The following is a 17,599-nucleotide window of genomic DNA, read 5'->3' as shown; positions in this document are numbered from 1 at the left end:
GCACGAAAGATTACACCACACACCACACCACATTACACCACACCACACCACACTACTCCATACCACGCTACGCTTTTTATAAACCACCCAGTTTTCACAAACTATGACTTAATGCACCGCTAGCAAATGGATATATGTCAAACCTTATGTTAAACCACATGATAGCCATTAAGTTATATTATCATTTATATTATAATATATTTATATCATCTATAAGATATTATATATATTTATATTATTTATAAGATTCTAAAAATGGCATCAATGAGTTTCTTAGTCAATGGGATTCCTTCTCTTAGTTAATTTTCTCTTGCTTCAAACCAGTCGATCTAAGTTAAACATACTGTTGTGCTTCCGTCAATGTGACATATCTAATGACGTTTGTTTGTACTAATAAGATGTGAAAAATTTGACAAAGTAAATCAAAAGTTAAAACTAAGAACTTTCTAAGATTAACTTAAGCTCGTTTATTCATTATATTAATTCAGTGCATATCTTATTTTTTAAATTAATTTTAATCAGTAAGTCTTAAAAACGTAATATTGCTTTACTGAGCAAGCATTTCTTTTTTTTTACAATATTTTTTTACAACATTTATAATTCTTACTTGAAAACAATACCAATTTTTTTTTTTCTTTACAGAGGGTCGTCTAATTTACAATGCTACTGAGCAAGCATTTCTGTCTTTGGTAAAATTGTTTATTTTTGTAAATATTGTAATAGGAGCTTCTTGTTTTACAGTATTCTTTCTATAGGATCGATCTTACTAATCTCTCCTCTTTCTCTTTCGTAAGCAGGACAGTCCCGCTATTTATAATTTTGTGTAGAAAGCTGGAGTAATTTGCTTTTTTCCTTTTTTTAATTGAATTTTTATACTTTCTGTAACTTCAGTTGAGTTTGCGAACCTCGTTCGAAATGTCAAAGTTATCAGTATTGCTGAGTTGTACCAGTGACGTAATTTCGTCTCGTGCGGAATGTTCATCAGCTGAATCACAAGTTTTCAATACAATTCTTTCTGGCTGACAGCACAGGGTGTAGCAGATAATGAGATTCAAAAATCAGCTGAGTGAAAACCAGCAATAAGCCTGAAGCGAGATGACGTTTTACCCCCGTCTCTAGACCATAATCCTTTTCACACTGCTTTTGTTCTTTAATTACGACTATTGTTCCTGTATTCTCTAAGGAATCAAAAATTTAATATGAAAGAATTTAAAAAACTATTATGGTATAGAGTCAGGGGTAAAACGTCATCTCGCTTCAGGCTTATTGTACCAATTTCTCCATTTTTTGTTTGTCGACACTGGCAGCGAAAACCCGTTCAAAAACCACCTTGTGACTCGTTAAGAAGAATTTCTCACCTTTTGTTTAAACCTTTTGTTCTTAATGAACAACGAAAGTGAGAAATTCGGGATAAAATCGCATGCACACTGGAAACGATTCTTAAACTACAGACTGGCTTGTACTTTTCCTTTCCGCTTACTACTTGTCTTTGTTACCAGGCTCTCCCTCGGCTTCCGAGTCACTGCGGCTTCTTTCGGCCAGCGGTTGTATCTCAATCAGCTCTCTTTGATGTATCTGAACCAGTCCCCTTCTTCTTGCAGTTATTATCTCAAAGCATAAGCACGTCTCGAGGTTTAGTACTTTGATAAAAGCTCTACGGAATCTGGACATTCTCATTGCATATAAAAACTGATTGGACGAACAATTGATGAGTGTTAATAGAAACTGTAGATCTCTCAGCCAATGAACGATCGTGCAGTCACATGACCCACAAAAGCTTAAAAAATAGTTGATAAGACACGATGGAATCAAACAGATTGTAAAGAATCCAAGAATGAGAAGAAACGATTTTGTGAGCTTCCTTTCAAAAACTATCGCTTGGTTTTTCATTTGTCTTTGGTTGAGAGACCCCCAGCGAAGAACTTGAGTCCTCAGTTTTAGATAAACGCGGATGTACGCAAAAGAGACGATACACAGGGTGACCACGACGGCGGTATTGGCGAATATGAAAGCGAAAAGGTAGAATCCCGTAATGAAATATAAACAGGGTACAGCAATAGAGATTAACCAAATAAAACCTGATATGAAAATCACTGTCTTGAGTTTCAGAACCCGTTTATACATTGACGTAATAGTTAGGTATCGATCTATCGTCAGTGCTGATAGGTTAAGGAGAGATGCCATGCAGGCGATAAAATAGGCCAAATGAACCAACCAGATATTTTCTTGTACTGGGTACCTTAAAGCTTCGCGGATATGGAAGATGATAAATGCAGGTTCCGTTATTGTACCGATGATCAGGTCTGATATAGCGAGGTTGAGAACGAAGTAATTAAACGGTGTTCGTAGTTGATGGAAGGGGTCTTTGATCATCGAGATACAAATCAAGAGGTTTCCTGGGATCGTAATGAGGCAGAGAATAAGTGAGATGGTTGCCGTTGTGCACGACAGAGAATATGGCGCCCAGACTTGTTCACATCGTTCATGACTGAAGACCATGGTAAAGAAAACTGAACTTGAGTACTTGGTTTGGTATCTTAGAAAAAAGAGAAAAATCGTGATGATGCAGGAATAGGGTTTCGGGGAAGGAGGAGGAGGAGAAGAAAGAGCAAAAAAAAAAAAAGATATTATTTTAATAGTAACATTGACTAGTTGTTATATTATGATGATGGCAATGATGTTGATGATGCTGATGCTGATCAGCGATGATGATCTTGCTGATTTTAATAATCAGCGATGGTGATACGATGATAATGATGGTGATGATGATGATGACGATGATACATGACGATGATAATGATTATTAATGGTGATAATGACAATGATAATGATGGTTATGATGGTGGTGACGATGATGATAGTATTGATGATGATGGTGATGATACATGATGATGGTGATGATGATGATGACGATGATACATGACGATGATAATGATTATTAATGGTGATAATGACAATGATAATGATGGTGATGATGGTGGTGACGATGATGATAGTATTGATGATGATGACGATGATACATGACAATGATAATGATTATTAATGGTGATAATGATGGTGATCGTGATGATGATGATGGTGGTGACGATGATGATAGTATTGATGATGATGAGATGATACATGATGATGATGATGATGACGATGATACATGACGATGATAATAATTATTAATGGTGATAATGATGGTGATGATGGTGACGATGATGATAGTATTGATGATGATGAAGATGATACATGACGATGATAATGATTATTAATGTGATGATGATGGTGACGATGATGATGATGACAGTGTTCATGACGATGATATCCAAAAGTCTCACAATAAATAATATCCCTTAATTTTGACTCTTCTAGGACGTTTTCCGAGCATTTTTATTAAGTTTTTTCGCGATTACATATAATAATTTCTAACCTTCTATGTCACCAGCCGCGTTGGCCAGTGTATGACAGAACTAATAACAAAATCTCTTTACAATAATTATTTAAACGGAAGCTGCTATTTGTTTTTATCTCGCCAAAAGCAAAGGCAAACACTGCTAAGAACTTCAATAATAGGCCACCTTGATGCTAAAAGAAACCAAATTGAGAGAAACAACACGAGCCAATCAGCGTGTCGTATTTAATGAAGATCTACATTTCAGGAACTAAAATGTTTCTTGTTATTGTTGTAAAGAAATTTTAATGTAGGACGACTTGAGAAATAGGAAAAATATAATCAAACGAAACAAAGATAAGCACAATTAAGAAGGAAACACTGAAATATAAAAAACGGTAACGCTTTTGCCTAAGGAAAGGAGATTAGAAAATAGTTTAGATTATCTTAAAGATGACAAAATTGATACGTTTTCGTCGTGTAGAAACGAAGCAAACTGATTCTTTCTTTCTTCCTTTCTTCCTTTCTTCCGACATAGTAAGTAGGGGGAGGAGGAGGGAGGAAGGGAGGAAGGGAGGAGGGAGGGAGTAAGGGCGGCCGGAGGCTGTAGGGGAGGGCGGGCGGAGGGAGGAGGGAGGAGGGAGGGAGGGGGAACGGAGTAGGGGGAGGGAGTAGGGAGAACGGAGGAGGAGGAAGGAATGGGGAGGAGGGGAAGGGGCCTTTTAAGGGGGACGGGGCAGGGGGAGGGAGGGCCGGGGGCAGGGGGACGGGTGAGTATCTCTGCGGTATCAGGCCTCTCTTATCTTTCTTCATTTTTTCTCCTTTCTTCTTCTTATCCTTTTCTTTTTCTTTCTTCCTTCTCCTTCTTCCTTTCTTCCTTTCTTCCTTTCTTCCTTTCTTCCTTTCTTCCTTTCTCTTTCTTCCTTTCTTTCTTTCTTCCTTTCTTCCTTCCTTTCTTTCTTTCTATAAAATTTAAAGATTTCCCCGTCCATATTTTAGACCAAAATTCCACCCAGTCGTAAATCTTCCGATGTCGTTTATTCTATTTTGGTTGATCACTTCCTATATAAATTATATTTTCCTTGAATCTTTCTTTCTTCGTTTCCTCTGATTCTGTCTCTTTTCTATTTTCTTTATTAATTACCCCTTCATTTGTATATCTTGTCTTTTTTCATTAGGTATTTTAAGTCAGATTTCATGTTATATACTTCGTGCTACGTTGTTTCATGTTATATCATGCTATTTCACGTCATTTCATGTTATTTCATGTTATTTCATGTTATTTCATATTATATGGGCATTTTTCGTCATTTTCTATTTTTTCTTCCTAATATAATGCATTTGTTATTACTTTCTTTCTCATGTTTTTTATTCCTTTTTTAGACGTTGTGTGACATTGTCATCCTTATAGCACGATGAAAATATATCTTTTTCTGAATCACTAATTTTGTTACTTTGTATATAGCCAACAAAATGTTTATTTTAGATTTTGATCCATTATTTTGTTCACTTTTTCATTTCATCTGATTTTTCGTGTTCACTAATAGATCGGAGACTGTAAACATCTTTATTATTTAATTCATTTAATGATTCTATTGCATAAAAATAGCGCGGAATAATGATATTTTTAGATTAAAAATCTAAGTGAAATCTGCTCTCAATTCGCATTCGTCGCTTTTTGAATGTTTTAGAATGACAAAATAATTTACTTGAAGTTCGATGACAGAATTCAACGACATTAACTTTGTTATGGTAAATTGAGCTGGACAAAGTTCTGACTTTGTCAAACATTGCTCATTATTACAACACCGGATTGCTCTCACTCACAGTAACAATACTTCGAATAGTAATTAAGCTAATATGAAAATAAGTTTGAAAATTTTAGAATAATTCCCGCAAATAAGTTCCTGATTTTTTTAATCCCTTTTTTGCTATTTGCCTCGTAAAATATATTTATATTTTAAGCGAAAAGTCGAATAAATTCATCTGCTGATTTTTTTAAAAACTTAAACAAATTCTTATCCATGTAACTTCAAAACGATTTTTTTCGATTTAGGAGAGAAGCCTTCGCAGGTTTTCTCAGTCGAAAATGATGGGTTCATTTTTCGTCTTGACGAATATCCCGAGGACATTTCGGAGTTTGAGTTGCGTTTTCAAACCTTATTTTAGATAACTATCAAAAGCGGGGGTTTTTCTTTATCACGTTCCCTCTAATTGACTAGAACTTCTCGTGCAAAAAAAAAAAAAAAAAAAAAAAAAAAAAATTGAGATTTGAGTCTAGTTGACCATAAGAAAACTTTCTGGACTCTCGATCCACAATATCGATTCACGAGGCGGAATCTAAGTTTTATTTATTTTTTTTTTTTTAATACTTAAAATATTAGCGGAAGTGCTATGATTTTTTTTGACCTCGCATATTTTTTCTCGAAAATGCCAAGTCAGTTTCGTGACATGAGTTTGTGAATCAAATTCTTGTATTTGTACGTTTTGCTCTAAACTTTCCTTAAATCTAGTTTAATTCTTATCTTTTTAGAGTTATAACAATCACTTAAACTGTCATAGTAGTTTCGACGAGATCTTGAGGAAGTATTTTTTGCAATTCACTTGTCTCGCTAGAACTCTATATAGTTCCCTCCGCTAGATCTCCAGGCGTTTCATATTGTTCGCTATACTAGCTGTTATTGTTATTTGATCTAGTGGTCCTCAGTAGCAACTTTAAAAATAGATTTTTCTGCCTGTTTTTAAGACAATCTGGTCGGGCTTAGATTTTTGTCTTTAACTCTCATCCGTTGTTTTCTTATCTATGTAATAATGGTTTTGACTAAAAGTACAAAATCAGACATCCTTTGTCGATAAGATTCTACAATTCAAAGAAAATTGTCACGTCTTGAATATTTTTTCACAAATTCACATTTTTAAATATCAACGGGTTTAAGCTTTAACCTCAAATAATACGATAAAATCTAATATAATTACTTGTTTTAGAAAGACATTATTTCAAAGGAAACTTCAGTAAAGATCTGAACTCAGGGAAAGTATCTTTGAAATCCATCGGTTTTTAAAAATTTCTAGCTCTAAATCCTGTCATTATTTATTCTACCAATTATAAATTTTGCTTTTAAAGCCTAGACTTATAGCTAATTTAATGGCAGAATCAGTGAAAAAGATACAGTATGATTCTATAGTTGAATTTCCTTACCTTTTTGCGAGGTTGACTACAGAAAAGATATTTCTCTAGCGATGTTGGAGCTACTGACTTGCAATGGAAATATTCTATTTTATATAAAGCTGCGCTTATTTCTCATTGGTCTTGACTTTATTAAAACACTTATTGCGTATCACGGGGGTCTACGAGGGTTTTGTCATTGTGAACCGGATGTAATCTAATCAAACTAAACTGAAGAAAGCCTTCAACATCTTATTTAAGTGTAGGCTAACAAAAACGTATTGTTTTACTGTATGAAAATAGCTCTTGAGGGATGTTGTGATGTAACTTGTCGCCATGGAGATGTAACATTTAAAAATGTCCTGATTTTCTGCAGGTTTTGAGATTTCAATCAAGCCAAGTTTATGAAAAATGGCAATCAAAGTATATATAGCTAGTTCAAGGAGTTCAAAGTAAGTTAAATTTAAAGAAAAGACGATAAAATCAGTGGACAAAATTTACACCAATACATCAGTAAAATTATTTTTCTCAACATTAAGTTATCGATAATCAGTATTTATTATAAATATTACGAGTATCTATAAATACTTATTAATTATTATTAATTTAAAGAGAGCAAATGCCTAGTTCATTTCTCTATAACCCCCTCCCCCCCCCCCCCCCTCCATTTTTGTCCAATTTTCCTAAAGAGTTACATTTCCATGTAAAGTGCCAATCGAGTCCTCCAAATTACTTCCGTTCCAAAAACCCTCAAAGCCGTTTTATTCACGATACCTGAATGCAAAAGCCATTAGAGCCTTTTTACTGGCACAAAAAATCGCACAAAATCTAGTATGGTTTGATTTAATCAAGTTCAAGGTTATACGTGCTGCAGAGTGAAGTGAAGTAAAGCCCCGTTTACACTGGCGATTTTTGCTGCGATTTTTCGTGGCAATTTTCGGAAATATAAAAATCTTTTGTCTCATCCTTCAAAAGAGACATTCGTCTAGGAAAATCTTGGTATCGTGAAAAAAAACTTTACAAGTAAGTCCTTTACTATTATTTATTATGGACAAAATCGCAAAAAAAAAAAAAAAAATCGCAGCAAAAATCGCCGCCAAAGTCGCTAGTGTAAACGGGGCTTTATAAGGAAGCCCAAACGACAACCTCTCAAAAAATTCATCATAATATATCTTTCTTTTATCAATTTTGACACGAAAGCGCAAAATGAAAAAAAGTATACATTGTATATTTCCTGTCAAAACTTCGTCTGCTTGAATAAATTAAATAATTTTAATTCAGTTGGCCTCATACTGATTAACTTTACGTGAAGATGGTGGAAGCTTTCGCGCCTAAAATGCGTACATCTTCTACACTAAGTTTACTTCTTCCTCTCCCGATTCCTCCTCTAAAGACTCCTTTTTGTCCATTTTTCAAGAAATTAAACTTCTAGTGATTATTCATATTCTTAAAACAAGAGATATCGTATTTATCCCTCTTCTGTAGTTATTTCGTGCTAAAATAAGGTGGTTGCAATACCCCTTGAAAACTCTAGCATCTCAAACATCAAAAACTTACGGACTTTTCCATGGTTTAATTTCTGCCGCGCTAAAAAACCCGCTGAATATAAATCAAACAAAATTCCTTCAAGCCTAGCAGGCTTAACTCTTTTAAGAAGAGCCTTCTAGATTTCGTATAAATGATCTATGTTATCCTTTTTGCTTAGCGCCCTCAACAAAATAAATTTTTCGAACCCTGGAACATTCTCTGCTCAAATTTAATGCCAAGTACAGGAATCAGAGTTGAGAGACTTTTACCTTTTAAACAAATAGACCCAAAAGTTGACTCTTGATCGAATCCTTTCTCATCCAGTAGCGGTTTCTTCTTCTTGGTACAATAAACTGTCAAAACAAAACGTCTAAAAACCGAATTTTTATTAGTTCTTTAAATGATCAGATAAAAATGCGTGGCGTATCAAACTTACAATCTTGATATTTAGTTTTTACAAAAAAAAATCATCCTAGGTCATCAAGAGCTTTTATATCGATACAGTTTAAGAATTAACCGTTCAAACTCACATGATTCCCATAAAGTGAATGCTATTTACCGCACGTTCCAATCGGATTAAACGCTTTCCTAAAATGATACATAGATCGAGGATATAGGGAAGATTTAACAAATTTCCGATGGTTTTGTGCGTGGTATGTCCTTCAACAGTTAGAGAAATTCTCCCATTTCGAGTTCGCTCTTGTTCAGTCTTAGCCACGATTGTGTACAAATGTGTTCTTTTCTTTTATTAAGGACTATTGTATAGTAAGGAATGCACGTACTGCGGAACGATACAATTTAGCTGAGCAAAGAGAACTCGAAACTAGCTATAAAGCCCCGTTTACACTAGCGATTTTTGCGGCCATTTTTGCGGCCATTTTTGCTGCAATTTTTTTGCTACTTTGTCCATAATAAATAATGGTAAAGAATTTACTTGTAAAGTTTTTTTCAGGATACCAAGATTTTCCTAGACGAATGTCTCTTTTGAAGGATGAAACAAAAGATTTCATATTTCTGAAAATTGCCACAAAAATCGCAGCAAAAATCGCCAGTGTAGTTTTGTACCCATGAAGAGGACAGGCCACAAAAAGCAATGAAAATTTTTTTTTTTACTTTTAAAAAAAAAACACGCAAAAAGTCTTAATGAAAAACGGTTTCAAGCGCTCCGTGGTACGTCCTCTTACTTATCACGGCTATCGACCAATCAGAAAGCGAGAAAATTAAAATCTGTGGTAAAAAATAGATATCGGCTCTAAGATTTAAAAAATGTGTTTTGGACTAAATTTTAACGAAATGAAAACCACTTCCAAGTATAAAGAGCCAAAATACTGAAAAATACAAAATACATAATACAAAATACGAAGTACGTGTAATAGGAGATGAAGTCACTTTGGATACATGAATTTGACCTTTTGGCGAAAAAAGAAAAAGAAGTGAAAACTGTATGAATAGAAAAATTAGAAAACGAAAAGTGAAGAGAAACTAATAGGAACTACTAGAAACTACAAGAAGGGGTATCTGTTATTCACATTGCTGCACATGGAAGCTTGTCAAAAGCTACCATCGTACTTGCACCTTCTCCTCAAGGGCGGCGGATCCAGGGGGGGGGGGGGGGGGGGGGCAAAGGGGGCCTGAAGCCCCCTTCAGCAGAAAAAAAAAACAAACCTGAAGAATTGGATGCTTTTTTATTGTTTTCCGTTGTGTTGACGGAAGAAACTCAATAACCCCCCCCCCCCCCCCGTTAAATTTTGGCTGGTTCCGCCCTTGCTCCTGGGGTAAGAGCAACAACGATCCCAGATGTGTAATTGCACTTTCAGTCGCTAATAATTAAACTTTCTAATTGGACTTCAGTCGCTAATAATAACTTTACGTAACTGTACGTAAACGGAAGCAGAAGTGAAAAGGAACGCAAGTGTTTTGGTATTCAAATAAAGTATGATATCATGAATAAACCAAATAATGACTCATTTCAGATGATAGAAAATATGGTAACGTGTCTTGATGGAGTATGTCTGCAAACTATGAGAACGCCTAGATTATGAAAATAGAACTAGACACAGATGTAAATACATTTGACATTTCAAGGGGGAAATGCTGCAGAGTGATTGCTGATTATTATGTATAAGCAAACGTTTCAGGAAGAAGCTATTAAAAACTGAAATGAAGCTATAAATGGCGACTGAAACAGAAATATATCGCGGATTTCATTGTTGGAGTAATAATATCCTTCGTATCAAAATACAATTAAATATAAATATCGGTCGTCCTTGGATCAGCATAGCATTGAGCTGAATTGTTCGGTTGTGAAACGCGTTATCATGATCGAGGAAGTTGAAGCTGGTTGTGAGTTTTCAAAACCACAAAATAGCAACATTAGTCGTGAAAGATTGAAAGCACAAACTGAAGCTGAATATCGAATTTAAAGGTTCAAAAACAAACTATCTACTGAAGTCATAAAGACAATGAGGAGTAATGAAGAGAAAGTGAAACTCAAAAACCGTGCACTTGGCTCTCACCTCCGGGGTGTCGAGAATGATTCCAGGACTCAGCCTTAAATGTAAGTATGGTTTCTCTCAAGAGTATTAAATCAAGGTTTTTCTACGCTTCTACCTCTTTTTTCCTTCTACAAAACTCCAAAAAATTCAAATTCAATCTGTGAGTTAGCCATGCCCTAACTTAGATCAGCCCAGAGATTATTTCAGGGTTCTATCTGTGAGTTAGCTGTGCCCTGACTTAAATCAGTCCAGAGGTTGTTTCAGGGTTTAATCTGTGAGTTAGGCATGCCCAGATTTAGATCAGCCCGTAGGTTGTTTCAGGGTTCTATCTGTGAGTTAGCCATGCCCTGACTTAGATCAGCCCAGAGGTTGTTTCAGGGTTCAATCTGTGAGTTAGCCATGCCCTGACTTTGATCAGCCCAGAGGTTGTTTCAGGGTTCAATCTGTGAGTTAGGCATGCCATGACTTTGATCAGCTCAGAGGTTATTTCAGGGTTCGATCTGTGAGTTAGCCTTGCCCTGACTTAGATCAGCCAGAGATTTAACATCAAATTTAGGGTGAAGGAACTGATAAATCAGAATTTATCACAGCGGAAGAGAGTGTACAGACTTCAGGCGCGCATCGTCGCCAATGTCAGTTATCTGCTATGCGTTATCGTTTACACTTGATAATGATCTACAACATTTCCCCCCTTCATCATCCCCTCTCGCCTTATTCTTTATAGTGTATACTCTTCTAAGATGGCGGTTTTTTCCCTTGATCAAGAAGAAACTTAATGCGTAATCGATATGACGATAGACAACAAGTAGCTAGTAGTTAAAAGCGTCACTTATGATGTAACCAATTTTAATCCAAACCCGAAAGTGTTTAATGATTTTGGGTTGCAATTGAGCACCATGTCTCGTCATCATGCAAGCGAGTTCGACTTAAGCTTTCCTTTAATTTCTCGATAAGTTTATTGCAGCGAGAAAAAAATTTTTCTTTTTTTTTATCTTTAGAAACCAGTCCAAAACGAAATAATGACCAGTGCGATTAACAAGGGATACTTGTTTACAAAGTTTTGTTCGAGTGCTGCTGAAAACCTGGACCTCAGACTTGCTAAACATCAGCAGGCTTCCTTGGTAAACGAGTGTTCACATATGGAATCACGTCTTCATCTCTTCGGGAGTACATCATTGAGAAATGTCATGTTCATAAGGTTTTGTATAAGGCTGGGAATTAAAGTAGACCTTGGACTCTCTCCAAAACAGCTTATTTGTCTCTATAAAGAATGCATAAAAAATGCTCAATATTATGATGACGCGATTGCTATGCGAGAGGCCATTTTGCTCTTTGTATTACTGCAAAAAAACGTGTGGGGTTATAAAAAGGAAACTGAATGCGAGGAAGTGATAGTTTATGGCAAGAAATGCATTGATATTGGAAAGACGGTGGGAAGTAAAAACATTGAAAGAGATGCATGTTACGTGGTGGGGAAAACATGCGTTTGCATTAAACAATATCAAGAGGCCGTTCTTTACTGCAAGAAAAGCTTTGACATGGCTAAAGAGACCTGCAACATAAAGGCCGTGATGTATGCATCTTTGATGCTTGGAAAAGCATATGTAGGATTACATCAATACGAAGATGCTATTTTATACAGCAAAAACTGTATCGTAGTCACCAAGGAAACTGGGGAAAAAGAGGTTGAGATGCATGCACTTCTAGAAGTAGGGAAGGCGTATGCGGGACTACAGCAGTATGAAGATGCGATTGGCTACTGGAAAAACTGTATTGAGATGACCAAGGAAACTGGGGAAAAAGAGATCGAGATGCATGCACATTTAGAAGTAGGTAGAGCATATGAAGGACTGACAAGCTATCAAAATGGCATCAAATCTTTCGACAAATGCATTGCAATTGCCATGGACACTGGCAACAGGACAATTGAAATGTATGGATATTTTGAACTAGGAAAAGCATATGAAAACCTATTACAGTACGATGATGCCAACGTCTACTACAAGCGCTGTATTCAGATAGCTAAACATTCAGACCAAAGTATGGAGATGAAGGCGTATAGTTGTCTAGAAAGGACATATGCACAGCTCAAACTGCATAATGATGCAATTTGGTACGGAAGGAAATGTATAGAAATTGCGAAATATACAGGAGATAAAGAGACTGAGCAGCACGCTTACTTTAATCTTGTGAAAATCTATGCAGACCTTAAGCAGTTTGAAGCAGCTATTTCTTGTAGCAAGAAGTGTGTTGACACAGCCAAGGAAATTGGCCGCCAAAGCATAGAGAAGGATGCTTATTTACTTGTTGCCGTAATGCTTTTAACAGCTAAAAAATACGAAGAGAGTATTGCATACAGCAAAAGAGGCTTGGAAATCTCTGAGGAAATTTATGACTTTGACGATGAGATGATGTCATGTTATTTTCTTGGTATAGCATACATGCAAATAAGACGAAATGAAGATGCTTCCTTCTTCTTCAAAAGATGTCTTAAAATAGCAAAGAAAGTTGGCAAAAAAATTATTGAGATGAAAGCGCATTTATCATTGGCAGAGATATTTATTAGTTTACCTATACTAAATCAAGCTCTCTTGCATCTAAATGAAGGCAAAAACATTGCTCAAGATCTAAACGACGATGAACACACAGCTAAATTTAGAGATTTGCAGCATCTGTTTAATATCATTGTTGGATTTTACAATCAAGTCTCTCCGGACGAGCAAATTATAGGAGAGCTGATAGGCATACCGAATGGCCCCGAACAAGATCTTCTAGATGAAATTGATGAAGCAGTGAAAGCAAAAGACGAGTGGAGAAAAACAGTAGCCCTCTTAAGACACCACTGTTTCTGCTACTCAAAGAAACAATACAATAAAGCCCTTGCATCACTAAAACATTTTAAGAAAGTAGTAGAGGACACAGACACTGAACTATGGTGTAACCTACCTATACTAAATTTATACATGTTGATGAACCAGTATGACCAGGCTTTAGCTTACTGCTGGGAGATATTAACTGAGGTGAAAGAGAGTGGATATACAATCCATCAATCATTATTCTATTCAACCATGGGTCAGCTGCTTTACCGAGATGGTCAGTGGAGTGCTTCTGAGAAATATCTTCGGGAAGCATTGAAGTGTTTTGAAATAGTTTTTGCATCTCTTGGCAGCAACGACGACCCCAAGATATCTATTATAGATAAATATTGTCATTGCTACAAATGTTTGTCAATAGTACTAAATAGGGCCAATCACGTCGAGGAAGCACTTGTGGTGTCAGATCGCTGTCGAGCGCGAGCCCTGAAAGATCTTTTGGTTTCAAACTTTGGGATGAACGAGGAAGGGCATAAAGAAGAACAGAAAGACTGTCACGACATCCAAGCCTTTTTGGCTTCAAGCAATGGCTTTACTGTTCTGTTTTATTCTTTATTTTTTGACGGGATCTTATTGTTCTTTACCGATGCCAACGAAAACACATACAAGGGTTATTTTCATCGCTTTGAAATGAACGAAAAGATCCCTCACTTTCTGAATTTACTTGATCATGCGTTTGACGAATTAGATGCGCGTAAAGTTGACAAATGCGAGGACAGGTCTTTGGACGCGAATCACGAAAATACTGAGAGACGTGGGGAAAAGAAAGAATCTATCTATGCCTCATGCACAGATGTTCTTTTTGGAATTGATGACGCACAAAACGTCACTAACCCTGACTCAAGGCGAGAAAGATCTGGAGACTTAACTATGAATGGGAACGCGCTAAAATTTCTGTATAACTCTTTAATAGGTCCAGTAAAAGACTTTATCGATCAAGATGAGATTGTAATAATTCCCGATGGCGAGTTAAACTGCGTACCATTTGCGGCCTTACGGGACCCAGACACGGGGAAATATTTATCAGAAACTAAGCGTATAAGGCTTGCTCCATCAATTTCTACCTTGAAGGTTCTACAGGAACGGCCGGCGGATCAACATCACAGAAGAGGTGCACTGATTATTGGTAACCCTTTGGTTGGTAAAGTCATGATGAATGGAGAAGTTACGGAAATTCAGCACCTGTTTGGTGCCTTAGACGAAGCAATAGACATTGCTCTCATACTTGGAGTCCGTCCATTATTGGCAGCCCAGGCTACAAAGCCAGCCGTCCTAGAGAAACTACAAAAAGGGGTATCTGTTGTTCACATTGCTGCACATGGTATGCTATCAAAAGCTACCATAGTACTTGCACCTTCTCCTGAGGTAAGAGCAACAAAGATCCCAGATGAAGAAGATTACATGCTGACCATGGCTGAAGTACAGCAGGCTCAAGTACGTGCACAGTTAGTTGTGTTAAGCTGCTGTCACAGTGGACGTGGTGAAATCAGAGCTGAAGGAGTAGTTAGCATGTGTCGAGCCTTTCTAGCGTCAGGGGCTCGTGCAGTGGTAGCGTCTCTGTGGGCCATCGATGACGAAGCAACACTCGAGTTCATGAAAACGTTCTATAAACACTTAAAAGAAGGAAATAGTGCCAGTAGAAGTCTTCAAATGGCAATGAATGACATGAGACAGACTGAAAGATTCAGTGCACCAAAGTATTGGGCACCATTTGTTCTGATAGGAGATGATGTAACAATCGACTTTACAGACAGAGAAATTGGACGTTGACATCGGCCTATAGAGCAGGTGCATGTTACGTCATAGCCGTCATCTTGGTTGACGATAACAAAGCATTCCTCATTAGCTTCTCTTGTAAGATCAACCAACATGGCGGCTGTTCCATTGTTATTCATATCTCAAGGGATTTTAAGTCACATGTTTGCACATACTCTTTTGTGCATGTCGTTGTCATTATAAACAAATGTACTTGCAGTTTCAAATTTGGAAATATGTAAGTTAATCTGTTATTAGAATGTCAAATTAGATAGTAACAGTTTTAAGAGCGAAGGTAAAAAAAATGTAAAAAAAGGAAGGGAAATAAAGTGACGGAAAGGAAAAGAAATAAAGGAGATGGAAAAAAAAACCAGAATGGAAAGGAATGGAGAGGAAAATTAAAGAATGTAAGGGACAGGGAATTTTAAAAATACAATGGACTATCAACAGATAAGCTTGGTTTAATTCCAATTGTCTATAACATTTTTAGTCTTAGCTACTTTTTCAAATAAACGTAAATAATTGCAGAAGTGGATCTAGGGGTGTGTGTGGGGGGGTTCACTGAACTCCCAAAACCGCAAAAACGAACCCCCTAAATGAGAAGACGAACGCCCTTTTTAGGCCATCTTGATCCGCCCCTGAATTGGTTTTAACATTAATAGCGAATGAGGAATAATGGCCAAAAATATTGCTAAAACCATTTTATCCACGCTATTAAAACATATGAAGGGTGGGGTGGAGAGGTTTCTAATTTTGTAACGAAGTGGGGATAATATCATTCTTTTAGCCAACACGGTTAGCTAAATCAGTTGTGAAAAGTTACACTCTTCAACAAGGATCGAGGCATATTAATATTTTCTAACATTTTTGATTTATGTGATTATTAATTTCCTTAAATGCCATACCTTTGTTATGCGAAGAGATTATACTAATATTGAAAAGTGACCATCTTCATCATCCTGAAAGTATTAATTACTGCCTAAGAAGCGAGTCTACGGTATTAATAAGAACTCTTATATAGTCAGGCTCTCAAAGTTAAACAAAGAGTCATCGATTCGCCGCAACACTTCAAAGAACGAAGACGTCGAAGTATCATAAATATGGAGCTGTGCCAAGAACTTCAGCTCTCCTGTTAAATACTCCTTAATTTCACCGTAAACACCGAAAGGAAGGATAATTTTGCGAAGCTTTTTCGCGTATAAAAGTTCTGCTTTGCAGTAGTCGCTCTCGAAGTACTCTTTATTGAGCCACGCTATCAAGCAATCGCATTTTTTGATGGAGACCTTGAGCGCGCCCTCTAGATTAGCCGCCATTGGCATATTTGCATCGTCTAGCCACGTCTGATAACCCAGAAACTTTAGACCATTCTCAAACGTACGCATCAACGGCTTATCCTTAGACTTGTGGCTTAAGAAGAAGCAAAACTGTGGACTGAATCTTGTGTACTTGATCTTTTTGATTATCAGAGGCAAAATGTTGATTTCGAGGTACTTACGAAGCTTTTCATCGCTTCCAGCACATTCGTTCAGTCGACACATCTCTCGATAATTCACAAGCTTGTCTTTCATGTCCAACGGGGCCATTTCTTCTTTGCAAGTGATGCTTAAATAGCTACATTTTACTATTTCAAGCGTCCAAATATCATCGCTACTGCTGTGCTTGAAGTTTGTCAAACGCACTTCAATTTCCTTGTCGAGCTCGTACTCAAAAGTAAATCGAAGCCACCAGAATCCGGTTTTGGCATTAAGTCCATGGTTTTCTTTGATATTAATATTGTACTTGTTCAGTGTAGAACACACTGGTTTCGTTTCTACCGTTGAAAGATCCATATTTACTGTATTGAAAATGTTCAATCAGTACCTTGTTATTGTGAAAAACTGAAATTCCGAGAAATGACGGCGTTGTTTTGGAATTCAATATGAAAATGACTGAGATCAGAGCTCCCATTGGTTGACTTCTAACCACATGCGACGGCGTTGTTTTGGAATTCAATATCGAGTGGAACAGCTGAACTGTCTGTAGCGCGTTGGAGCGAATATAAATCGAAATACAGTGATGTTGGTAATATTGTGACTTGCGCAGAAATGGGAAGAGGTGAAATCGTTGTAAGTCGTATAGGTAAATGTTTATGGCGTCATTGATTACAACACCTTCTTAGCTATTTCACTGCTTCCGAATGAAAAACAATGCTTTGCGCCTTGGGGTTAACCACTCAAAACAATATATTACAATATATTGAATGTACACTATACCTTCTTTTATCGGTGCAGTATTGATTATCACAGCTCATTCTGATTTAATTTTGCGCTCGGAACTTTAAATGGTTTGATGATACAGAAAAATAATTAACTTACGAAGAAATATTTAAAATTTACTTAACTGGTTAAAATTCTTTGTCTTTCTGTTT

General features: G+C 36.6%; 3 protein-coding genes across 3 annotated transcripts; 1 reads left to right on the top strand and 2 right to left on the bottom strand.

Annotated features, from left to right (window-relative positions):
* Positions 1–571: 571 nt before the first annotated feature.
* On the bottom strand, positions 572–6,629 carry LOC116293348 (adenosine receptor A3-like). Its single transcript, XM_089031274.1, has 2 exons — positions 6,576–6,629; positions 572–2,536 (listed from the first exon to the last, which is right to left on the bottom strand). The coding sequence occupies exon 2, from the start codon at positions 2,497–2,499 to the stop codon at positions 1,480–1,482; it is 1,020 nt and encodes a 339-aa protein (XP_088887400.1). The 5' UTR covers positions 2,500–2,536; positions 6,576–6,629; the 3' UTR covers positions 572–1,479.
* Positions 6,630–10,370: 3,741 nt separating this feature from the next.
* On the top strand, positions 10,371–15,725 carry LOC116301019 (uncharacterized). Its single transcript, XM_031710018.2, has 2 exons — positions 10,371–10,626; positions 11,563–15,725. The coding sequence occupies exon 2, from the start codon at positions 11,584–11,586 to the stop codon at positions 15,205–15,207; it is 3,624 nt and encodes a 1,207-aa protein (XP_031565878.2). The 5' UTR covers positions 10,371–10,626; positions 11,563–11,583; the 3' UTR covers positions 15,208–15,725.
* Positions 15,726–15,729: 4 nt separating this feature from the next.
* On the bottom strand, positions 15,730–17,085 carry LOC116301020 (uncharacterized). The gene has a single exon (XM_031710019.2). The coding sequence runs from the start codon at positions 17,019–17,021 to the stop codon at positions 16,206–16,208; it is 816 nt and encodes a 271-aa protein (XP_031565879.2). The 5' UTR covers positions 17,022–17,085; the 3' UTR covers positions 15,730–16,205.
* Between the last annotated feature and the right edge of the window lie 514 nt (positions 17,086–17,599).

This window comes from Actinia tenebrosa, unplaced genomic scaffold (assembly GCF_029948245.1).
Source record: "Actinia tenebrosa isolate PJP-AT-01 unplaced genomic scaffold, QUT_ActTen_1.0 PGA_scaffold16__25_contigs__length_10494907, whole genome shotgun sequence".
Classification (NCBI taxonomy): domain Eukaryota; kingdom Metazoa; phylum Cnidaria; class Anthozoa; order Actiniaria; family Actiniidae; genus Actinia; species Actinia tenebrosa.
The sequence above is the reverse complement of the archived record's forward strand: the minus strand, read 5'-3'. Positions and strand labels throughout refer to the sequence as shown.

What these genes read in the sequence shown, in the direction of transcription:
- LOC116293348 (XM_089031274.1), bottom strand. Translation starts at nt 2,499, where the DNA reads ATGGTCTTCAGTCATGAACGATGTGAACAAGTCTGGGCGCCATATTCT.
- LOC116301019 (XM_031710018.2), top strand. Translation starts at nt 11,584, where the DNA reads ATGACCAGTGCGATTAACAAGGGATACTTGTTTACAAAGTTTTGTTCG.
- LOC116301020 (XM_031710019.2), bottom strand. Translation starts at nt 17,021, where the DNA reads ATGGATCTTTCAACGGTAGAAACGAAACCAGTGTGTTCTACACTGAAC.